Source organism: Dunckerocampus dactyliophorus, chromosome 10, assembly GCF_027744805.1.
Source record: "Dunckerocampus dactyliophorus isolate RoL2022-P2 chromosome 10, RoL_Ddac_1.1, whole genome shotgun sequence".
NCBI lineage: Eukaryota > Metazoa > Chordata > Actinopteri > Syngnathiformes > Syngnathidae > Dunckerocampus > Dunckerocampus dactyliophorus.
The window spans coordinates 6,614,427-6,640,151 of NC_072828.1; the positions used below are offsets into that span (position 1 = coordinate 6,614,427).

At 40.1% G+C, this 25,725-nt stretch overlaps 2 protein-coding genes across 4 annotated transcripts in view; both read right to left on the reverse strand.

Moving 5' to 3' along the window:
• Positions 1-10: 10 nt before the first annotated feature.
• Positions 11-19,569, reverse strand: slco2a1 (solute carrier organic anion transporter family, member 2A1). Its single transcript, XM_054789615.1, has 14 exons — positions 19,410-19,569; positions 12,331-12,468; positions 11,843-12,005; positions 9,992-10,210; positions 9,728-9,826; positions 9,350-9,489; positions 7,646-7,718; positions 7,407-7,571; positions 6,964-7,171; positions 6,705-6,852; positions 1,404-1,567; positions 1,066-1,130; positions 866-986; positions 11-783 (listed from the first exon to the last, which is right to left on the reverse strand). The coding sequence occupies exons 1-14, from the start codon at positions 19,554-19,556 to the stop codon at positions 663-665; spliced, it is 1,971 nt and encodes a 656-aa protein (XP_054645590.1). The 5' UTR covers positions 19,557-19,569; the 3' UTR covers positions 11-662.
• Positions 19,570-20,187: 618 nt separating this feature from the next.
• Positions 20,188-25,725, reverse strand: part of ryk (receptor like tyrosine kinase) — a 56,251-nt gene continuing 50,713 nt past the window's right edge. For all 3 annotated transcript variants that reach the window (XM_054788557.1, XM_054788558.1, XM_054788555.1), the window contains 2 exons: positions 25,159-25,295; positions 20,188-23,237 (listed from right to left, as the gene is read on the reverse strand). In XM_054788557.1, coding sequence (XP_054644532.1) covers positions 23,126-23,237; positions 25,159-25,295 — 249 coding nt within the window. In that variant the 3' untranslated portion in view covers positions 20,188-23,125. The remainder of the gene's footprint in view (positions 23,238-25,158; positions 25,296-25,725) is intronic.

The following is a 25,725-nucleotide window of genomic DNA, read 5'->3' on the forward strand; positions in this document are numbered from 1 at the left end:
TTGCTAATGTAATATGTGATTTATTAACAAAAAGAAATGTACACAAGTGAATACAAAAGTGAGTGCAAAAAAGTAGTTATTTTCCATTCATCCCACATCCAACAAACATTTTAGATTAATTGCACACTCTAAATTGCTCATGTGTGTGAATCACCCAAAGTCAACTGGGATAGGCTCCAGTTTGCCCGAGTCTCTCATGAGGACAAGCACTATAGAAAATGGATGGGTGGAAAAATGTTTAACATTGTATTGAACATTTTATTCCAAAGCAATACTTTAAAAAAAAGGTATCATGGTCACTTTTGTGGTACGTAGCACCAAAAATGTGTGACTATTAGTACAAGTAATTAAAAAAAACATTTACATGTGTAATCAATATCAATACAGTGTATAAAAAGTGTAGTGTGCACTTCTACATATCATAGGTCTCTGCCAACATGGATAATAAAACAATAAATACAAAGCTCTAATGAGTTACATGGTGCTCCTGCTGCTGCATGTGACCTACCTGACAGGAAGTAGGGAACAAAGTTACTTTTTAATTTTGAGTCCTGCAGAAGCTGTGAGGTGTTTGGTCTTGGATCTGATTACGCCATATTCGAAAGCTTGGAGTGAGGTGGGTCAGGCTTCCGTCCAAGTTCTACAAGGATCTGCAGGAAGCTTCACAGCACTCCATCAGGCCTCTTCTCCAGACTGTACTCCTGAGTCCGCTGCACCTTCCATCCCAGGATGGCCAGCAGCACCACGCCCATGACCTTGTAGCCCACGTGTAAGCCCAGGTACCTGCACGGGGCCCAAAAACACTTAGGGGGTCTGTGTGGATGCTCAGTGCGTTCACAGTGGTTCAAATCCTCCTGCCGTGTACCTGTTTCTCAAGATGTCGTTGTCGTAGTAAGCACAGCTAAACCTCTTGCCGCACACGCGCTTCCACCAGATGCACGACGTGTCGATGGCCATGCCAAAGAGAGCCGGTGCCGGAAGCCAGGCTGAGACGAGGAATAGAGGAAACTTGATGGCGCTGAAGAGGCCGTGTAATTACCTTTTAGGGTGAGTTTGCAGACTCACCCAAAAGCCTTAAGAGCAGAAATTGGACACCGATGGCAAACGACTTCTCTTCTGACGGTACGCTTCTGAAATGAGAAGCAAAATGAGGTTAGTGTGTGTTACTGTGTGTACAACATGTGTGTCTGTGACTAATGCACTCTAGGAATTAAAGTATTGAATAGGTCCATTAGGACATGCTTGGAGGGGTTTGGTGTGGAAGAAGTGACGTCTGACATCCCAAATGGACACAATTGCCTGCAGAATCTTGTCCAAAGTCTTCCTGGAAGAGTGGCCGCTGTTACAGCTGCACAGGGAGGGAACAACTGCATTTTTAAAAATCTCCATCTCCAAGTGGTCACCTGAGCAGCATCATGTACATGGGGTTGTGCGTGAGGCAGGCGATCAGCGCTCCCACAGAGATGACCAGTACAACGGGCAGGAGGAAGTGAGGGCAGTTGTTTGGACAGGGCACTGGCCTCGCATGGTTCTGGCTGTCAGATATGCATCTGCAGTTGGTGTAAAGCTGCAAGCGAGAAACAAATCACACGGTGATGTCTTTTTTTTTTTTTTTTTACTAACTCTACAAGATGGCAGTAGCTGCATTTGGAGTATCAAGAGTGGTCAGCACCCACCAGTTTTAGCTCTGCATTCGTTTTGAAATGTTGCTGTCAGCTGTAGCTGTGTAAGTCATGCGTGTTACACGTGCCGTACTGGTGTTTACTATCAACTCATCAGGGCTTTTATAATAAAATAGTTTGCTCCTTATCCCTATTACAACATTGGTTCTGCTGCTGCAGTGTTGTGCAATATGCTTGGTCATAAATAGCAATTTAGTCCAATTTCCACTTTCTCATGCACTCCAAATCATTATTAAAGTTTAAAAAAGTAGTTATATGTAATGAATGTAAAATTTCTGAAATACAGTCATCCCTTGCCACTTCAAAATCAAATAAAAAAATGTCTGTTTTTAAATGATATTGCATTTGAATCGCATCGTAACCTGTGCATCTAGATTCAAATCGAATTGTCCATCACAAAGATTTACATTGTCATGTTCCGCAGGACAGGAGTGAGCACTTCCTGTCCTGCGCTCTTATTTTGGTGTGCTGCACTTCCTGCTAGGGGGAAGCTGCAGCCTCTTCACCCCAGTGGTTTGTTGCGCAGCTGGCAGCAATTGCAATTATTGGTGTTTAAAAGCCCGGCGTCGTCTCAAGTACGCCGCTGGTTCATTGTACCTTTTCTCTTCGCCTGTGCTGGAACATAAATGTTCCTCTGACCTGTCGATACTGCCTTGGACTGTATGTTTTGTCACAGAGCCTTTTTCCACCTCTGTCGCTTTCTGTTTATCCCTGCTTAATTAAAAGACTTATTTTTCCACCGCTGTCTCTCTGCATACTGGGGGTCAAGCACTCGACAGCTCCACAGATCATGACATACATCCCTAGTAATATACTGTAATGTTCGGTGAGACACACAAGCACCAGACTCGACTGCCGGAGCAATGGGCATTTATTGCAGGTTTGAATGATCTCACAACAGACTCAATAATCCCTAATGTGGGCTACCGTCGCAGCCGAGTTAAGACTCAACTCTGAACCCGTGATGTCACTTCATGTCCTCCTCCCACTAGCACCGTAACACATTTACAGCAACATACACTTGCATGAGTCTTAACGTATTTATATGTTAAATGGCTTATTTTCTCCTATTATGTCTACAGTATTTGGTCATACGTGTGTAAAGGTGAATATAGGAGTGTCATTTCATGTCTAGAGGGCTCTAATAATGTTTAACACAGGTCATAAACAGGTTTTCTATGCTCCAACTATGAAAATATTTGATATATAAATAAGCAGATTTGCAGAAATTCACTTTAACTGCAATAAACAAGGGATTACCTTAATAGCCTCACTCCAAATATCGTCTGCTGCCAATCAACTCTTTGCAGTTTAGTTAAGTACAGTACCGTATATGCCACATATAGAATTACTGCTTTTGAAAGAGTTGAAAGTAGAAAATCCTGCAATGAAAATGATGGCATTGATTTCCGAGCATGATGGCAGCATACAACAGACCTATATGTAGATTATTTTTAATAAGTCACATTGAAAATAGGTAATTTTTGTCTTTTTCTAAATTACTGTGGAATAACAGCACCCTGCCTGATGAGGCACATCATTTTTGCCAACATAATTGATGTAATTATTCACTGAAGTCACTTTTTTTTTTTTAAATGATTCCCAGATTGTGTGAAACCTAATTTACATAAAACCTAACAACTCATCTAACAGATTTTATGTTGGCTTCACAGCGATTAGCTGAAAAGATTGATTTTCGTGTTGGCTTTTTATGCTGTCTTGCGAGGTAAGACAACGCAGGAAAATGTACCACTTGCTTCCTGACAGCTGGCCCATGAGAATAAAAGATCTGTCTGCGTATGAATGCTAATTTTGCAGCTGGAGGACAAAAGCATAAAAACTTCTCCACGTCTGAGGGTGAATGAGTGCGAGCTTGTGACGACCACACGACAGCGGTGGGAGGTGACACCTGAGAGGGGAGGGGTTTGGGGGATAAAAGACTTTAAGAGTCATCATGATTTCATTCAAATTCTGGTCACAGCAACACAGTCAACTGTATCACTCCTAACTTGTTCAAGCACTAATATGTCTCACCCTGCTTGTAATTTATGGTTTATATACAACCACAATCCCCCCGTAGACCCATCACCTGGGGGGACAAGCATAAAGGGTCCGGTACAGTGTGTATTGGGTGGTGGTTAAGGGCGGGCGCCTGGGTGACCTGGTGTTTGGCGGCCAAATCTAGTCATGTTGGCCTCCGCTAAGGCTGCCTTTTGTCACCGATTCTGTTCATAATTTTTATGGACAGAATTTCTAGGCACAACCAAGGCGTCGAGGGGGTCCAGTTTCGGGGCCTTAGGATCTTGTCTCTGCTATTCACAGACAATGTGGTCCTAATTGAGACTCAGCACCTCCAAATCTGAGGCCATGGTTCTCAGTCAGAAATGGTGGATTGCTCCCTTTCGGATTGGGAGGGAGGTCTTGCCCCAGGGTGGAGGCGTTTAAGTATCTCGGGGTCTTGTTCACAAGCGAGGGAAGTTTGGAGCGCAAGGTTGACCTGTGGCTCGGCACAGCGTCTGCAGTCATGCAGTCACAGCTAGCCTGGGAACGCCTTGGTGTCCTCCCAGTGCAGCTAGAAGGTGTGGCCGGAGACCAGGAAGTCTGGACTTCCCTTCTGAGACTGCTGCCCCCGAGACTCGGAAAAGCGGAAGAAAATAGAATGGAATACAACCACAATAATAAACAATGCTATCCCTTTGGAGTCTATGATAGTTTTTACACACTTTTGTGTTAATGTATTGTGTTAATATTTCACCTTAAAATTGTTTCTTGCCTAGGTTGATGTCCTTTTTTCCACTTTACAACCTCACATGTGTGACTCGTTATTTTTTCATTTTTATATACAGTAGTGTATTAACACATTGGGCCTAAAGTTCCCCCAAAACCTAAAATCCAAGCAGGGAAAATGTTGTGTTTTTTACTGTAAAAATGTCTAACGTGTAATGAACCCTTCTTATAACAAGTTGAAATGCAAATATAAAATGTACACTACCGGTCAAAAGTTTTAGAACTCCTCCATTTGTAAGTGTTGATGGTTTCTCTTTCTTCTATTGTTAATTGCCTTTTTTCTGCCATGTTTTCTTTAACTTTCTACAGTACAATACTGTTCAACTGATGCTCACGGGGGTATAGTGCCACAGGGTGTTCCACACACTGATTTCATGCAGACAGGTTGCAAGTATTTGCAGGTTGCAGAAAAGTTGGAACACCTGTAGGAATTAGTATCACCAACTGTCAAGGCTTGCTCAACCTCCATTTCTGCAGAATACCTTTAAATTGTTGACGCGTGTCTTGGTCCCTGAAAGGCCTTTTTGTATAATTCACCTTACCTTTTTTTTTTTTACCTCTGGCAGTTCACCACTTACCTATGTACCATTTCCAGCTATTCATTGGACTAGAATTGCAATAAATAACTGGTAAAATTGGGGTGTTGTAAAACTTTAATTTGGGTAGTGTACAATTAAAAAACCCGTGCACAAATGTTGTCAAATAGTTAATTAGTTAGTTAGCAGGTGAAACCTCAGGCAGTTACAATTTACTAACTACTGTATGTATTAGGAGTGTCACGAGACACCCAACTCACGTGACGATACCCAAGAACGGGGTGAGATTTTAACATCAAGTACAAAGAAAAAGTATGACTGGACAAACAAACTTTTTATTTCACAAAACCATGCAGGTGCGTTTTCAAATGTTTATTGTCCCACAAATTGACACTATACGATATCATTGTCTACATTTTTTAGATAAAATAAACCATTGTTATGATAATAGAATAATAATCATAATAGTAATAAAGTAGTACAGTCATCCCTTGCAATATTCGATTATCGCTCCCTCGCAGTATCAGGGTTTTTCAGAAATTAATTAAATGATGGCTGCTTCGTGGCAGACTTTGATCTGTTATTAGTCGAAACATATTGAATGCAAGTGATATGTTGAATTCTGGCCACTAGGCAGCAGTGACATTCCATGTATGAGATGCCCATCCTTATTACATTACCCTACCTTGCAATCAATGTAGCCAGCCATGGATGCACAGTGAAAAAAGGTTCTCCTCCATCCCGTGTGGAAGTGGTAATTTTGTGGCTTCTGACTTTGTCCTTCTTTCCCACTCCGTTTGAAACCCTGTCTTAAGTTTAGAAGAAATAAGTTCGAGGCTAACTGGTTAGCTTGCTAGCTAGCGGCCTTCTAGAATCCCTGTAGAATAAACAATAAATAATAGGAGTGTAATGGTGACTGTAGGGGTGTTATTTCATGTCTACAAGACTAATGATAAAAATCATATTCAGAAAGTCATAAACAGGTTTTCTATGCTCTAACTACGAAAATATTCCATTCATTAACATTGACTCCTATATCACAGAAATTCATTTATCGCGGTCGGGCCTGGAACTAATTAACCTTTATAAACAAGAGATGACTGTATAATATTTCCTTTAATATGTCATCTTTCACTCTGTAGCGTTGTGGAATTGGCGTTTGTGACATGTACTGCACTTTCTCACAGGCAATTCGTACTGTCTGTTATTATTATTTAATTTCTGCAATGAGCCACGTCCCACAGATGGCCCCTGCACCACCCATGCGTGTTCTGCCAGCAAGGCTGGGTGCTGCCAGGCAAAGGCAGCACCCATTTGCAACCAAATGGTTGCAAATGGTTCATGCTTTGATTGATTGATGACAACTATTTTCTCACCAATAGGAAGGCCGTGTCATGCTACATTCATTGCCTGTTTACATTTGCTTGAAAAGTGTTACCCTTCCTGCGCCAAAAGCTTTTACTTGACCCATTCTCACAATTTTAAGACTCGGATGCAGTTTGAAGTGAGCTACGCCACCTATTATAAATCCACAAGGTCAAAGAATCCCAAGAGTTATTAATTAATAATAGTTATTAAGAGTTATTAATTCATATTAAATCAAATTGAGCATTATAATCTTTGTAAGTGCTGATTATTTATTTATTTTTCCCTTTATAGGCGTCTGGTCTGTTGGATGAAGGCGAGAGATGTCACTTACTTGGACCAGGTGTGTATGGTTGGGGTTTTTGGTGAAATTGGTGCAGCCCGCGTGACATGGAGAGATGTACTCGATGCTATCAGAACCGCATACAGGGTTGAAAGCGCCGGCAGAACACGAGCAGTTGGCGTAACAAATGGACAGAGACCTGCAGAGAAACCCTGAGTTGATGCGCATTGCTGATTTCTTGAGACAGAACCACCAAAATGCGATGTACGCAGTTTACAAATGGACATAAGGCAAAACATATATACAATACCCATGTCCATGTCCAATTTGGTAGTGATTGACCTCGGAGACTCTCTGTGTGGAGCAGCCCATGAAGAAGAGCGGGATGAAGAAGAGGGTGGACATGGTCAACAAGACCACGGAGAAGCGTGGAATGTTCTTCAGAGACATCCCCGTCCTCTTCATGATGACCCCCCCAATCAACATCCCCACAGCCACTGCTGGAAGATTCACAGCACCTGCAAGCGGGGAAATTCTTCTTAAGTGCTCCCCGAACCATTTGCATTCGTTCAAACTAAATTTAATCTGGATCTAATCCAGATTTGGCAGCAATGTAAACTGAAGATGGGAAATGTAATTTCACAATTTTTTTATTGAAATTGTTGGAGGTACTTACAGTATGTGGGACCTTACATGAAACCGGACCTCCTTTAAACTATCATGACTAACACGACAGTGTGGGTCTACACCCACCTACAAGCAGACTGCTGTCGGCTGTGGAGGCGCTGTACTGGTGCTCCAGGAACTTTTTGAGGAAGGTGGAGAGGCCGGCGATGACTGAAGAGAAGCAGCACTGGGCCAGGACCAGGGTAAGGAAGAGCGGGCTCAGCAGGAGGTGGAAAAACATTCTGGGAAACACTGAGGACAAACACACAAAGCCCGTTAGAAGGTTACAAATATGCACATTAGGGACATGGCTGTAACAAACCTACTCTTCAAGAAGTCTGATAAAGACACGCGAGGCTTCTTGAAGTCGCCATGCACATTAGAGCCACTTCCAATCATCTGCAAGTATAACATGCACTTTCAGTTTGGTGTCATCATGCAGTGTGCACAAATAGACAATGAGCTTTTAGCCCTCGCTCATAAACACATTATAATGGGACTGAATGTAGCTTGTCCTTCCAACTCCATACAGGAGATGGCATCATAACTCTGCTTCTTAACAGACCTCATACGCACCTGGTGTGCTAGAGAATAAGAAGACGTAGCAGGAGGGATCAGTGTTGTCCACTGTGCGATTATTTAGTAAGTATTCAGACACCTCCAAATTCTGTTTAGCAAAAAAGCAACTAGCAACAAATCTAGCGACTTTTTCTGGTCTTCTTGGACACTTTTGGCGGCGCTAATGCAGGGGTGTCCAAAGTGTGGCAGGGCGCCATTTCGGCTTGTGGCTGTTTTTTTGTTTTGTTTTTTTATTGGCCCGCAACACGTACTAAAAATATAGTTTAACAAGAAAACAAAAAAAATAAAACAGGAAAAATCAGCTGCCATTTTACAAGAACAAAGTCAAAATATAAAAGGCAGCAGTCTCAGTATAAAGTCATAATATCATGAGAAACAAAAGCAAATAAAGTTGTACTTTTTTTAACATTAGGTTGTGGAAAAAGTTACAACAATAAAGTCACAATAAAAGAAAATCCTCATTACAAGATGAAAATTGAAAGTTTAAAAAAAATGTAAAACAACGGAAATGGAAAAAAACTGTAATTTTATGAGAATGAAGTCAAAACATTAAGAGAAAAAAGTTATATTCTAACTAGAAAAAAGTCCCAATTTTATGAAAATAAACTTGTAATATTACAAGGAAAAATCATGTCATTTTAGTAGCTTAGAGTTAAAATATTAACAAAAACATACGTTATTTTTTCAAAAGTCTGAATATTATGAAAAACAAACAAAGCAAAATAAAGTGGTAATTTTTGGAAACATTGGTTGGGGAAAAAAGTTACAATATCATGGTAATAAGTCCAAATATTATGGGGATAATGTGATAATATTACGAGAAGAATACAAACATTTTTTAAGAACAGCAAAAATGGAAAAAAAAAGCAAAGAACAAAGTGGATACCAATAATAGGGTTTTCCACCTTTATCACAAAGCTGAGATGCATTTTTTTCTTGAATTACATACTGTATGTACTATTTAACTTCTTAGCATATCTTTACAAAATATCAAAGTGGCAAAGTTGGATCCTTTCATTTTTCACTATGTGCCCCAAAAGACTGTAAACGCCACTGTGCCCAACATTATGAAATATTGCTGACACTCGAGATACTAATCACTCACTTATGCAATACCGTGCAAAACTTGGCGAGCTGTGTGTGGTTTCGCAAACATGACGAAGGAGTCGCCTCAGGTGTTTTTTGTGATTGTGGCTGTTGACTACTGCCTCATATAAACAATTAAATTATCATCATGAGCCGGTCAAACAGCTCTCACTGTCATAAATGAGAAAACCACAATAAGAAATGCATTGTTAGAAAGTGCCCATCAAAACTATGCATGGCTGCCTTTGTAGAGGGCGAAGTAACAATAAGGAAAGTGTACTTGCAGTGCAGAGGTACAACCAACAGGTGGCAGCAAATCCTGTCATATCTTGTACAGTATGTATATACCACCCTGAGTGACTTACATGCTCTCCTGAAGGCATCCTGCGAGGGAAGAAGAAGTAAGGGACGGAGGTGAGCGCCAGGCAGGTCGAGGTGATGAGGAGGCCCATCCACCAGGCGCCCACCCAGCGGGGGTCCCCCGGCCTCAGCACCTGATCGCTGCCTGTAGGAAGCAATTACATAATCATACATCTCCCAAAAGTGAGAATGTCATCACAGCATTTTCACACATCACAGCATTTTGTGGCAGCATATCTTGTCAAGGCACAATACAATAGAAAGTATAGGATTTTGGATATACTTCAGAGTAGTCAGTGTACAGCTTGAACTTAGTTTACACACAGACGGCCCTGGTATTGCCCCAAGATTATAACAATATATGATAAACGGACCATCCTTACCTAAACCAGATTTGTCCACGTCAACGTAGATGCGAAGCATGACTGAACCCAGCAGGAAGCCAATGGCTGGCCCGAACACGGAAATGGCAAACAGGATAGCTGCAAATGATAAAGGTGAGGCTCTGTGTGACTTTCCTTATGGCTAATTAGCGTTAAAAATATGATCATTCAGATGCTTGCGAGTGATGAAGGACTGTTGGTGAAAATGGGACACAGGTGGATGATCCACAGTGCAAAAACATAGATCGCCAAGGGGACGTTTACCTATGTAGAGGGGAGAGTTCCCGGGTGCAGCAAAGTCATCGATGTAGGAGATCCCAAAGGGCTGAATGGGCACGGAGCCCACACCAAACAGCAGCTGTGCAGCGGCCATGAGCAGCCACAAGGTCTTGGTGTCGGCCAGGCGTCTGCTCTCGTCGTGGCCGCAAGATTCGGATGTGCTGGAGTTCCCAAATGTTTGCAGGTCGCAAATGTCGTGGCCATCTGGTTCACACGCATGAATAAGCATAAGCATTGAAGAGGAGATGCAGACAAGCGACTATTTTAATTTCCTGAAGCATCCTTGACCCCTCCATGACATGCCGAGCTACTATGTCTGGATGCTTCATGAATGAATAAATGTTGATCTCAGATAAGCATGGATTTCATTCTGATTAAAAGTTCAACAGGAGAGCATGGGCGAACTTTCTCAAGACACTCATTGAAAATTCTTATTGTTACGTTCATTGTTAACAAAAGCAAGTACGTTTGATCAAGATTTTTGCACAATGAGCTTCCCCTCAGAGAACATACTGGAGAATCTAATCGTCTTTGTCTTTACAAAGCACGTATGTTACTCTAATTAGCCGCTCTAAATTGTTTTCAGTGGTTACAAAACATGTATGTTACGTTAATTATCTGCTCTAAATTGTCACTTCTGTAATGTTAATTAGCTGCTCTCAATCGTCTTTCCTGGTTACAACACACGTGTTTTACGTTACCTAGCCACCCTCAATTGTCTTTAGTGGTTCCAACGTACAGTACATCTGTCAAGTTAATTACCTACTCTAAATTGTCTTTATTCGTTGCAAAACACATCTGTCACATTATTTAGCCCGTCTTAATTGTCTTTAGTGGTTACAAAGCACCTACACTATGTTAATGAGCCGCTCTTAATTGTATTTAGTGGTTACGAAACCCACCTGCTACAGTACGTTAATTAACCGCTGTAAATTCATTTAGTAGGTACAAAGCACGTCTTCTACGTTAATTAGCCGCTCTAATTTGATTTAGTAGTTACAAAGCATGTATGCTATGTTAATTAGCTGCTCTAAATTGTATGTAGTGGTTACAACACACATCTGGCACGTTATTTAGCCACTCTCAATTGTCTTTAGTGGTTGCAAAACATGTCTGTTACGTTAATTAGCCACTCAATATCATCCTTAGTGGTTACAAAACACTTATGTTACATCAATTAGCTGCTCTAAATTGTGTTTAGTGGTTACAAAACATGTACGTCACATTTATTAGCCACTCTAAATTGTCTTTAGTGGTTACAAAACACTTATGTTACATCAATTAGCTGCTCTAAATTGTGTTTAGTGGTTACAAAACATGTACGTCACATTTATTAGCCACTCTAAATTGTCTTTAGTGGTTACAAAACACTTATGTTACATCAATTAGCTGCTCTAAATTGTCTTTAGTGGTTATAAAACCTGTACATTATTTTGTTAATTAGCCGCTCCAAATGGTGTACAAAACGCGTATGTTTTGTTCATTAGCAGCTAAATTGCCTTTAATTTTGGGCAAAACTTGTATGTTAGGTTCAATAACAACTGTAATTTGTCTTTAAAATGTTTGCAAAAACACGTACATATTTGGCTATGTGCGTTTCACAATAAAATATCTTTAATATTTACAAATAAAAATGAGTAGCCTATGAATGGATTACAACTTCAGTACAGTACAGTATGTTCGCTGTAGTTGAAGACTACAACTTGTCTATGCCTTTGTGATTGACAGGTGATCAGTCTAGGCTTGGATGGTCTTAGTGTTAACTGGGATAGGTCCCAGCTTCTGTTGTGATCCTCACCAAGCTACACGGCATACAGGAAATATCATTTGTCTTACTCAGTAGAACGGAGTCGTAGTCGTACGGCTGGGACAGGAAGTGAGGCAAGGTCAAGATCAAGGCACTGATGGCCATCAACACGCCACCGATCCCGATGATGCGAGGGCGGTGGAGACGACTGCCGAAGTAGCTCAGGAAGACAATCAGCACGCTGTTACTCACCTAGGAAGACAGACAGACAGACACGTGAACATGTTAAGAGCAAGAACATCAAGGTTCATTCATCATCCACTACAGGAATTGAAAAAATAAGAAAAAATTATGTTTTCATTTTAGACAAATATGCTCAATTTTAATTAACAAAACGTACTTATTTAGCAACATGCTTGTAGTTTGCGGTTTATCTATTTATTAAATATACTGCGTGGTTCCTTCAGTTCCCACTTGAGAGTAGGAATTGCCGGGACATTCCGATGCTTGTTTGCTGCCCTTGAAGCGCAGCCAGCCCGTGTGGTAAGGCAGCATGATCGTTATTGTTGCCTCCTACCTCGTGCAGGGAGGAAATGGTTCCTGAGGAGTAGCTGCTGAGGCCGTAGCGCCTCTCAATGGTGCTGATGGTGCTCTTGAAGTAGGAGCTGTAGAGCAGCTGGGAGAACTGAAGCAGCCCGTGACACAGCACGAACACCTAAAGGCACCAACAACACAAGACAGTAACGCAAAAAGACTCACTAATGCAGAAAAATCCAAAGCTAGCTTACACGGCTGCAACTTCGTGCAATTTAGATGTTGCAATGTCACCACTTAACCACAGCATATCATAGGAATCACCACACTAATATGCCCTCGAGTGGCTGTGATCAGCATACAGCCCAGTGGATCCCCGTCTCGTCGCGATTCAGCATTCACATCCCTGCAAATACGCGCGTTTTGCTTTTAAATTGTATCAGAACCCGTCCATTTACGCTTTTTGTCCCCACAAATAGGCCATTTTTGCAGACATCTCATTCAAGCTAGCATAATAATACAGCCTACACGTACACAATGACGTGACGCCAGCGCAAGATGGCGCCGCCCTGTGTGGCTGTGGAAGCAGGAGCTTCTACAGTCAACTTTCCTTACAATCTGGCCTCAAAATGTGCAGCAAGGTGAACACAAATGAATATATGACGGTATGCAATTATTGGAATTACAATAGGAAAGCAGTGTGGATTATGTAGATGCGGCTTGGAGGCATGCCGCATCATCAGCGGCTAGCTAGTGCCACCGCTAGTCGCTTTCGAGCAGTGGTTCTCAATTATTTTTTGTCATGCCCCTCCCAGGGGGAAACTGATATCTATTTATTTATTTGTACTGTACATACTGAACTTGAAACTGAAATGAGGAAAATGCAACAAAATAGAGAGCTGTGAAGCTTACAAACATATTCAGGAGTCAAATTGCATGCTGAGTACAATAAATATGTACATGTTGGCAGGTCTGCACAAACATTGAAAGTACTCCCTGCCTCTCACGCCCCTCCGACAGTTCACTATTTGAGAAGCACTGCTTTAGGGGGAGATGGGGGCGGCACCACAGGTGTCAGAAGGGCTTTTGTTGCGGAAGCCTGAATACGAGGCTAAAGCTTACACCAGGGGTGTCCAAACTATTTCCAGGAAGGGCCACGTTGTGAACTTTTAAACGATGCCACTTTGATATTTTGTAAACTGACACAAAGACAAATTGGATCTCAGCTTTGTGATGTATGCAAAAAAGTCTATTATTAGTGTCAATTTTGGTCTTTGCTCTGTTTCCCCATTTTTGCTGTTTTTACAAACATTTCAACTATCTTCTTAAAAAATATTAGTAAATTGTCTTGCCGTAATGTTAGGACTCATAATATTTTGACTTCATTCCCATAATATTACAACTTTTTCTCCAACCTAATTTTCCAAAAGTTCCAACTGTATTATCTTTTGTTTTGTTTGTTTCTCATAATATCCAGAATTTCTCTTCATATTTTGACTTTATTCTCGTAAAATTACAACTGTTGTTTTTCCAGTTTTTGCTGTTTGTTGACAAATTTTTCAAATATTTCAAATTTCTTCCTGTTATTCTCATAACATTATTATATTATATATTATAACATTTATTCTCATACCATTATTATATTATATATTATCATAACATTTATTCTCATAACAACTTAATTTTCCAAAAATTACAACTTTATACGTTGCTTTGCTTCTCATAATATTACAACTTTAACAAATAACGTCTTATTTCAGCTGTCTTTTCCCCCATTTCTGCTGTTTTTTTTTTATTTTTATTTTTCCAACTATTTCAATTGTCTTCCTGTATATTTCCTTGTCATAATAACTTATTTATTCTCATATTTTGACTTTATTCTCGGAACATTATAACTTTTTCCGCAATCTAATTTTCTAAAAATTACAACTTTATTTGTTGTTTTGTTTCTCATATTCAAAAAAATATTTAATTCAAATATTTCAACATTGTACTACTAAAGCAATATGATGACGTTATTCTTGTAAAATTGCGACTTTTTTCTCTTAATATTTTGACTTTATTCTTCTAGAACGACTGCTGATTTTTTGCTGGTTTTTGTTTGTTTTGTTTTCTTGTTAAATTATATTTTTAGAATGTAAAATTAGAATAAAAAAAAAAAACAGCCACGTGCCACAAATGGCCTCCAGGCCATTCTTTCGACACCTTTGGCCTAGATCTATCAATCATCTTTCGTGATCATTCATTGGCAGTGAGTGCCTACACATTTTATACTTGGCTGAATTATGCTTCTATGCATTAAGCTAGTTAGCTTCCTCCGTGAACAATGGAACGGGGAGGGTTCTGTCAATGACAAGCTACAGTCAGCATAATTCAGGCTTTATTGGAGTGTCAAAAATAGACATTGTTCAGAGCCTTTCCATTATTTGAGTTTTTCACTATTCACTGGTGGTCTTGGAATGTAACCGCCACGTATAGCTGGAATTTGAGAGTTTCTACTGCATTCAAACTGGGAAGTCAGACCTGACTTCCCCGACACCAGAGCTGCGAATAATAAAAGTGTTGATAGACATTGCTATGCTATCTCTGTACTAAGTTATTCAGTAACGTGTTTTTTTTTTATGACTAAAAAAACCCTTCCCCACAATAAAGATAAGGTTCATTGTGGGGCCTACTGAAATGAATTTTGAACGTGTTCTTTGTTTACATTTGACTGGACCGCTTCTCTGGAGGATATTGTGGGTCTCCAAATAGGACATTCCTGACTTTAACAGTCTTTGAATGCAGCAAAGCTGAAATAGGAATTATTTATACATATTATGTCGTGCATGCAAAGAAGCTATTTTGTTGGTCATAAGAAATTAAACATTTATATGTTCAGACAACCACTACTAGTGTCGTCCAATTTCAATTAAATGAAAAAAAAATTGAAAATTAGTATTTATTTACTAAAAATAATCTTTGTTCATCTATTTAAGCTAGCGGGCCGGACAGTCAGGAGATTGGGGAGACCTCCGCTTCGGGCATCTCTTTTTCTCCGGGTACTCCGGTTTCCTCCCACATTCCAAAAACATGCATTTTAGGTTAATTGGAGACTCTAAATTGTCCATAGGTATGAATGTGAGTGTGAATTGTTGTTTGTCTATATGTGCCCTGCCATTGGCTGGCGACCAGTCCACGGTGTAGCCTGCCTCTCGACTGAAGTCAGCTGGGATAGGCTCCAGCATACCCCCGCGACCCTAATGAGGATAAGCAGCATAGAAAAAGAATGGATGGACGTATAGTGACAGGCAAAACAATTTCAATATTCTTCCACTAGATGGCAGAAGGTACATAATTCCAGCTCAATAAAGCTGGAGAAACACTGGATGAAAGAATGATGCTGTTCATTACTGGTGTTAAAGTCAGCGAGTCAGTAAATAAAAGGCAGCGGGTCGACTTTTGCGAATGAATGATGTCAAACAAGCAGTCGTCAAGTGGCCCATCATCATGATGTCATCATTATTATTCTTATTCAATGTCATGTGGGATTACTCAAGTGTTACCACAAGACATTTTAAGCACCACTTTGAGGCTTTGTTTGAACACGCGTGTCATTGTCCCGGCCTTCAAAACCTGCGGCGACGGGAAGAATGCAGGGAAGTTCGCTCCAAAATTTCAAAAGCTTTCACTGCAGGGACACACGCTCGTATGCATGGACTTCCATCAGGAAATATGCCTCGTTGTTGTTTTTTGCTTTTTTTTTACCCATTTGGTCTGGAAACGGAATGAAGGAAAAGTGCAAAATTCCCAAGATAGATATGGAATCACCACCCCTCATTGTGACACGGACATCAAAGAGTTTGGTGAGGGAAATTTTGGAAATGATGAACTACTGGACTAATGCCTTAAAGCTAAATAACCCCCATTCCACAAGGTCCTAAGCAATGTTAAGGAGTTATTTCTGGTATGGAGTTACTGGAGGACACTCCTTTAAGCACAGGTGTTAAAATCCATTTTATGCTGCCCATGGACTCATTCATTTATTTTCATGATAAATGCATTAGCTCTTTTATACTTAAATTCCAATTTTTCCACACAACATGCAAATGTTGTTGCTACTCAAACCTTTTATAAATCTGTGACTATACTTGAGTACTACTTGCAGAGTGATCGATTTGTGGCCGGCGTCAACACTGTCTAATTTGCATAATTGGCCGTGACGTGTGTGCACGTAACACTGTGGGACACAAAAACAAAACAAATAAGGTTTAGAAATACATATGAACTTTGCTCTGCCGCTTCTTTTTATATATTTTTTATGTCACAAGACAGACAAAGCCAGCTGTGAGTGCTTTTAGATGGGGCAGGGACCCACAGCAGCACCTGCTGCACATTGAGAAGAGCATTATATGCTTTCCTGTCTTCAAACGTGTCCAATAAGGCCGGAAAAAGTCGCTATATTTGTCACTAGTCTCTTTTTCTAAAAACAGCAACTGAATACTAAATATAGCAACAAAGTCGCTGAGTTGGCAAGACTGATCCGTCCTGCTACGTCTTCTTATTCTCTGGCAAACCCGGTGTGTTAAGATGCACAGTTACAATGACATCTACTAGGGCTGGGCGATATATCGATATTTTAAAAATATCGATATTTATTTTATGCACGATATCAAAAACAAGCATATCGTTCATATCAATATAGACTGGATTTGATGCGGAAGTCTCATGTTTCAAGATGGCGCCGCCCGAGTGGCAGCTAGTTGCAGAAACTCCGTATTTTCCACTGAGTTTTTAGTGTTCAATAGTGCTTTATTCGTGCTTTCTTATTGTTTTTTGTGCCATACCGACTCCTTAAGTAAGTGTGCAGCTATGGATGTTCATCTTGTTACGTTTGTAGCTTGCCTCTTGCTTGTTGCGGGAGACGCATTCATTCACAGCTCCGATGTTTACAATCTGGAGCAGCTGTTAGCTTTGAGCCACACACCTCTTCGCTACGCCGAGCGACCGGAGATCCCCGCAGAGATACAGAGGAGTAGAGGTTGCACAGCGGAAAAGACAGTATAAACCATGTTTACCGTCTGCCACCCAACAAGATGGAAGAGGTAACGGCGCTAATCCGGCTGCAGAGGTGCTACCGTGAGTGCAGCCCGATTAAGACAGAAGATTGTATTTCACTTTTTCTAAATTTATTTCAAAAAGAGAATGGACTACTTTATTTCAACGGCTATTTTTCAATAAGATTTTTTACACACGCATATTTGGATTTGCCTAAACTCACTTTGCGGTAAAAAAAATATCGGGATATGACTTTTAGTCCATATCGCCCAGCCCTACCATCTACTGTACGAACTTGGATGTTCACGGACAGTCCCGTTAAAATGCGATAGTGAGCAAGGGCAAAAACATCTAAAAAAAATCAAAACTGTATGTTAATGAGCAAGGGTGAAAAATCTAAAAAACATCAAATTAAAGAAACAAAATATCTAAAATACATGTTAATGACCAAGAGCAAAAAAAATCCAAAAAAATAATCAATGTTAATGAGCAACTGTGAAAAAAAATTCAAAATCTAAAAAAAAAAAAATCTAGTCCAAATGTATTCGTGGCAGGCCGCCACACATAAATGAAAGTACGGGAAACACTGAGCCAAGCATAGCAGGCGTCGAGTAAGGTTAAGGAGTTTATAGGAAGGTAAGCGTTATTTTGAGCGTCCAGACATCAATCATTCCCTTTGTCTCCTACAAGGGCGTTGAAAGAAATATCCATGAAGAATTTGATGGTGCAATCCTGCACACTGCCCGCCAGTGAATTAAAACAGAATGTACTGATAAAAGTGAGCAAATAAACAGCAACACAGAGGGCGCACACTGAAAGAACACAGAAAAGATGCTTGCAATGTAATATTAAGGATTAACAAACTAGTCAGGCGTGTTACATCACCAAAAGGTGGGTCTCCTCCCGTTAGCTAAACACAACGTGTGCTGCTCATACATTTCTACGCCTTTCAATAACAACGTGTGCAGGACCCCCAAGGTTTATGTGAGAACTGCAGATCACGCCTATAAAACAAGGGTGAGAAACCCGCGGCATGCAAGCCATATACCGCCCGCCACCGCGAATGATCCGCAATGCCAAAAACAAATAGGAAATCCTCATTAGACAGTATAATATACATTTTGTATGGCTCTTACAGGGCTGGGCAAAACCTGAAAGGACTTTGCATGCAATAAATACTTAGTCACACTATTCTTCCCACAACTTTTATCACTCTCATCAAAAGTTCAGCATGACTATAAACAAACGAGCACAATGAGCATTATTTGATCTGTGCAAAATAGTAACATGTACCTTTGAACAGTGCAGTGCAGCAGTGAACAGTTTGAACAGCCTTTTATTTACATTTAGCTCCATTTATTATACATTTACTGCAGGGAAACTACACAAAAGACAATAAAATTACTACAATTTATTACATTTTAGAAGGTATATGGTGTTTTTTTAACAGAATATGTCAACTTTACCAGATTATTATTGTTTAATATTGTTGGGGATAGCATGAATTGTATCATTATTTCTATTTTCTTCAGATTTGTAGTGGTTAACTGCATGCTGTTTATCCATTTATTTAGTTGTTTATCTCTCACTGTGTTTTAATAGATTGAGTAAAGAAGAGGAAGTGAGTAAACTCTTAAAAATACACAAAACAGAATGCATTTTTAACAGAATGCAACTGAGTAACAATGTCATTCATTTACCAAACAGGCAAAGGTTCATGCATCAGTTTATTTAACTACGTATGAATGTAGATTTTTATGGTCCATTAAGACAATAAATCAAATGGGCATAATTCAGATGACTGGAATGTTAATGTTTATTCTCGCAGACATGCTTAATCTCTGCTAAAAAACAACGTCTTGATGACTTTCTGGCAGCAGAACTACATTTAAAAGTAACTTTTAGTAGTCAAAGCAAACAATTAAGCTTGATTTAAACGAGTCTTGGCGGAACAAAACTTGACTTTTTAAGCAATAATTGGAATGTGTTGAGCTGTGTTAACAAGCTAGTGACGTAAAGTGGCTGAAAGTGTCGCTAATTGTGTTTTTCTTTTATGGGGTGTACGTGTTTGAAAAAAGTTCTTACCTTAATGCTGCGGAACATTGTCCCAGTGTGTCTCTTCACGTCTTTGCGGAACCAGAAGTAAATGAGTTCGTTTGTTGACAGGGAGTTTTGTCTCCGTGTGTGCGTGTGCGTGAAATGCCTTGTTTCCTGCGGTGAGCGAGAGGGCATTTATCGGACGCGTGTGACGTCACTGCCGCACGCGCGAGTGTAATTAACACGAGAACAAAGTGTTCCGCGCTCATTGGCTGAGTCACGTCCTCGGTGACTTCTCCTATATTATTTGTATTTTTGTAAAATAAATTATCAACTGTGAGCATGAAATGTCCATGCTTATTCCATGAATAAAGACATGAGAGTAGTTTTGTTTCCACTTGTCATCATTCATTACTTCTTCACTTTGTTCCAAAAAAGGCTAATTGCAGCTAACGAGCTACCGCCTGGAAGCTAGTGCTAATGAAGCAAAGTGACATGAAAGTGTCTTTCCGCAGTTAGCTGTTAAATTTGAATGGTTTTATTATTTTACTTTTCTTTTTTTTATTGTTTAAAATACCATTTTCACATATTTTATATGTCGTTGTCCTTTTGCTTTTTCAGTTGGTGTAAATCACCCTGCTACCTCAATATACTTCAGGTTTAAAAAAAAAAGAAAAGAAAAAAGTCACTTAAATTAATTATTAAATTCTCAATGTATTTAAATGAATGTATTTAATTAATAAATTAATTAAATGTCTTGTATCCTTTATGCTATGATATGAAGTACACAACTTTTACCAGACACATTAGGTGAATTAATATCGGTATCGGATCAGTATCGTCAATACCAGTCTGAATGTCTTGTCAGTATTGGGTCGGAAACAAAATCAGTGGTTTCGCACATCACTTAAAGACAGGACTGATACAGTATGCCTTGTAGATAAAAACCAAAAGACGACATGACAGTTTTCGTTGTTGTCCAATGAGGAGCACGCATCCACACATTTTACGAATTGTTACTTTTATCTGAAAAACGACAACAAAAAAAACTTATTTATAAGTAAAATAAAACATTTCAGTGGGCCACCATGTGTAGATCCAGTGGCGGAGCCAAGGTGAGACCATTACTCACACAGGGGTGGCAATAAGGTGACACCTGAAACGTCTCACCATAGCTCCGCCATTAGTGGGGTGGCCGGAGAGTGACCAATGCCACCATGTCCCTCCGCCACTGTGCAGATCTTTTCCCAAACGCCGGCACACCTGTCAATCTTCCCGTTTTCACTGGGAAACCACCGTATTTTTCCCTTGTTTCCCGTATTTGAATTTCTATGAAAGCTCTTGCAGAAGATCAGACAAATTGTCCTTTTTTTGATCATGTAAATATTGGCAGGTATGCACAATGGTAGACACATTCAACATTCCAATTGCCAGAAATAATCATTCCAATATGACGTCCAGCAGGGGGTGACTCCACGAGTCTACCAACTAAACTCTTGGAGATAACAAGACTCATCCTCTTAGTTCATGACAAGTTTTCTTCAGTAAAAGAGGGCGTTTCTTCAAAGGAATGTCTGTGGTCAAAAATACATGATGACACATCAAACTGTAGACTTTCCATCTGTTGTTACTTAACGTGCCAAATGAACAGGGCAACGTTCTTATGCGTGAATCATGCGGAGAAGTTGGGAGGCTGATCAGTTTTTAATGAGTCAGAGTCCCCTGGAAACGCTAAATAAAGACTATCGCTGCTTAGTGAGTCGACGGAAGGCTTTGGACAAGGCGCTGATGATAACTGACGCTGTGACATTCAAGCGCAAGTAGCTTGACGTGGCTCGTTCTCAAAAAAAAACACATAGATGTTTAGGATCAAACCTGATTGGTTAATTTGCCAAAAGACATAAAACCGTATTAAAGGACAGCTGCACGCAAAGAAATACCTTTTAATAGTGAATGGAGATCAACCATGCAGTAACCATAAAAACACGTCACAGGAGCTTAATGATGACCGTGATAAATTGTACTCCCAAAAGTCTAGCGCAGGGGTAGGGAACCTGTGGCTCTTTTGATGACTGCATCTGGCTCTTATTTCTTAACACGATAAAATTCATTACATTTTTTTTCACTTACATTTTAAAGTGAAACACTACAGAAATCACAGTGTTATAAAAAAAAAACTTTCAAAATTAGAGCTGCAACAATTAATCGATGGTTAATCGATTACCCAATTAATCGACAACTATTTTGGTAATCAAATCATAATTTTTCGACTTAAATATGTAAATATCCTCTAATTGCAGCCTCTTAAATGTGAATATTTTTTAATATCCTTAGTCATCCATGAAAGTAGACCTATTATCTTTGTGTATTAGCCAAAACAACATATTCACACATACCGACTTTGGAAAACAGTGATGGGTATTTTTGCCTCTTTTCTGATATGTTGCGGACCCAACCACTAACTCTAGGTGTTTGTTTCATATCAATTTGGTCCATCCATGGCCTAACCGATTACTCCATTAATTGAAACAACAAGGTTCAGATTAATCGACTTAGAAAATGACCATGATTGTAGTTTTGTGTACATTTATTGTTTTACTGAAGTTATTTGACAAACATTTCGATTTTGTTATTATTTTAACATAATATTCAAGCGCCAACCTGGTGTTTGTGCACTTATTTGTTCTGTCAGATCAAATCTTCTATTTCTAAGTAAAGAGGCAGAAATAAAAAGGGTTTTTTGAATCCGACTCACCGATTAATCGAAAACTAATCACTAGTTGTAGCCCTATTCAAAATATACTTTTTTGTGCCTTTTCATCCATTCATCTTTTTACTTTTACTGCTTTACTTACTCAACTGGTGTCCAGAGTCAATGCCAGCTGTCCTTACAATATTTTCCGGATCAGACACCAAAAATTGATTACTGAATAACGCATTAACCTACCTGGGTCACCGAGAGATCAAGAAGTGAACTTCCCTCCTTTAATCAAATAGTCAGCTTGCCAATTCTGCAGAGCCAACCCTTTTGATGAAGAAGATGGCAAAAAGGAAGAAAGATAAAAAGTATAGTGCAAAACCATGTAGCACCAGAAGTCACATTAATGGTAACACGTATTTTATTTATCATTGGTTAGCTTCACTATAACCATGTTAATAAAAATAATAAATTCAGACTTATTATATTCTAAAATTGTTGGCCTTGCTTAAAAATGCACGCATTTAGTTGTATTCAGTGTTTAAAAAATATTATATGGCTCTCACAGAAATACATTTTAAACTATGTGGCTTTCATGGCTGTCTTAGCCAAAAAGGTTCCCAACCCCTGATCTACCGGACCTTCGTGTTCTACTGCAGGACCTGGAGGAAGCTGTTGGGATTGTGGGAATACAAAAAGAGGAGAAGTGTTCCAATATACATGCTGAACGTTGGCAAAATGAGGAAGGCACACACACACACGCTGATTTCATTCAAGGGGTAAATGCACCATTCTGATAAAACTGCCGTACCGCACTCAACCTTCGACAAAAGGGTTACGATGTTGGTCACTTCCACGCCTGCAAGTCCTGGTGATGAGTGGAAAAAGTCGCCTATGGAAGAATACTACATCAACTATATGAAAAAAAAAAACAACTGTACAAAAAGAACTGTCATTGTGCTCCAAGGCTGCTCTTTGGAAAAGGCACAACAGGAATTCATGAGTCCACCAGCAGCTTCCAGTGCTGCTGTTCTTCAAGGGGGTTGGAGGGTTGTCAAGGGAGATTTTACACGTAAGCCCCCAAAGCGGCGTGAAACTCTGTGAGACACTGCACCAGCTGCTGGAACTTGGGTCTTTCCTCGGGGTCCAGAGCCCAGCAGCACGCCATGACGGCGAACCTGAAACACAAACAGAAGAGGGAGTTCAAGCCAAGCGTGGCAGGACAACTTGGACGCAAACAACCACGCTGGACGTCAGGAGGAACCGTCACCTCATCGCCTATTGTATGTTGCAGGAAATCATTGATTGGATGAATGGATGAATGATTTTTACACCTCACTGACTTCATTTAGTTGCTATGAAAACACAGAATGTTTAGATAGTTCAGAACCTAAGATTGTTAAGAACCTGCTTCTCATGGCATTCAATCCATCACAACTGGACTGTTCAGGTTGTCTTACAAACCGTTTTGTCTCTCATTCGAACAGCCTTCATCAGTTCATGCTCAAAGACTAGGTGGGACACACACCAGTCAGACTCGATAGGACAGCTCTAGTCGGAGAGCTTGGTGCAAGATCCAATCTATTTATCCTCTAAAGGAGGAGGCAGGTCCAGACAGGAATGGTTGGCTCTTTAGTGGTGTCAAACGACGATCGTTAGGATACAATGGAGTGGGGCATCTGCCCGCCAACGATGGTCGTTTGGGTGCTACCACCTTCGTTAGCATCTCATTCAGATGTAATGATGGTCATGGACCCACATGAAACCAAGGTGGCTGTGCCTTGTTTATTTGTTAGAGACGAAATGACTTCATCTTTTAGGAAGAGACTGATGCCCTGAGAATACAATGACCTGAATGAATGAGAATATTCACAGGCAGACGTGATCCGACTGTTATTACAGTCCTCCTGCAGAAACACTAGTCAAAGATCCTCTCTTTGTTGAGAGCGCTCTGCTGTTTTTAAGGACCTATTGCAAAATGTTAGTGAAAGATCTCAATGACAGGATTGCTCTGCTGTTGTTAAGAACAAACGACAAAAATTATCATCAAAGATTCTCCCTGTCAGGAGCAACACAGGGGTGCTGTGCTGTTTTTAAGAACCTGCTACAAAAACACGAGTCAAATATGACCTCTATGACAGGAAAAACAGAAGCACACTGCCATTTATAAGAACCTACTGTAACGATGTTAGTCAAAGATCCTCTATCTTGTATATAAGAAGAGTCTTCTGCTTTAGAGACCAACTGCAAAAAAAAATCAGAGAATCTTCCCTATGACAGGGGCGCTCTGCTGTTTTTAGGGAAAATTTTAAAAAAAAATGCTAGTTAAAGATCCGATATATGACAAGACCGTTCTGTTTTGAGGTCTTCTCTATAACAGCAGCACTGTTTTTAAGGACAAACTACAAAAAATCTCATCAAAAGAGCCTCTCTGACAGGAGAAACAGGTGTGCTTTTGCTCTTTTTAAGAACCTACTGCAAAAACAACCAAAAATCTTTTCCATTACAAGTGCGCTGTGCTGTTTTTAACGTCAAACTACAAAAATGTTTGTCAAACGTGCTCTCTCACAGGAGCACTCTGCTGTTTTTAAGAACATTCTGTAAAAATGCTTGTGAAAGATTCTCTCTGAAAGGAGCAACAGAAGCGCTCTGCTGTTTTTAAGAACATACTGAAAAAACAATCAAAGATCTTCTCTATGACAAGAGCACTGTGCTGTTTTTAAGGGCAAAGTACAAAAATGCTTGTGAAAGATCCTCTCTGACAGGAGCAACAGGAGTGTTCTGCTGTTCCCTATGACAGAAGCACCCTGCTGTTTTTAAGAGCCTACTGCAACAACGCTGCTCAAATATCGTCTTTTAAGAACAAACTACCAAAAATGTTTGTCAAAAATCCTCTCTGATAAGAGCAACAGGACCGTTCTGCTTTTTTTAAGAACCTACTAGACAGACGTTTGTCAAAAGATCCTCTATATGACAAGAGCGCTGATGTTTTAGCCCAGTTTTGCTTGCTCTCTTGTGAGGCTGCCACAGAAGGGCAGCAGTGAAGGTAAAAATTAAATAAATAAATAAATAAAAAGATATAAAAGTGTGATGACTTACAGTTCATCGGGACAGTTGATGGGCTGCGCTATTCTGTAGCCGTCCTTCAGGTAGGCGGACATCTCAAAGGGGTCGATGTCCACATACGGCGTCTGGCCCAGCGTCATCAGCTCCCACAGTGTCACGCCGAAAGCCCACTGCGGAAACACACACACAACGCCGAGGGCAGAGCCCAGTGGTTCATTTAGAAACACCTGAAATCATCATTTTTTTTGGACAATTTTGGCAACTGTGTGTAATTAATTGATTTACTCTTGAAGCAATTTCATCAAAAACCGTGTTTCCCATACAGTCATTTATTTGTGGCTGCACAATTACATTTGGACCGCCACAAAAACATTTCACACTCCATGAAAAAAAAAATCAATGAATAAAAAAAAATACATGAACTAAAACAGGGACTCCACACGCACTAAGGAGAGGATGAAACACCTGTTAGTTTCGTCTTGTAAACAGCCAGCGTGTGATTGTTATGAAACAAGGACCAGCATGTAAGGACATGCAGACGTGATTCACTGCTCCAAGACACATGATCATTACAAGGCGTACATTTAACCTTAAAAAAAC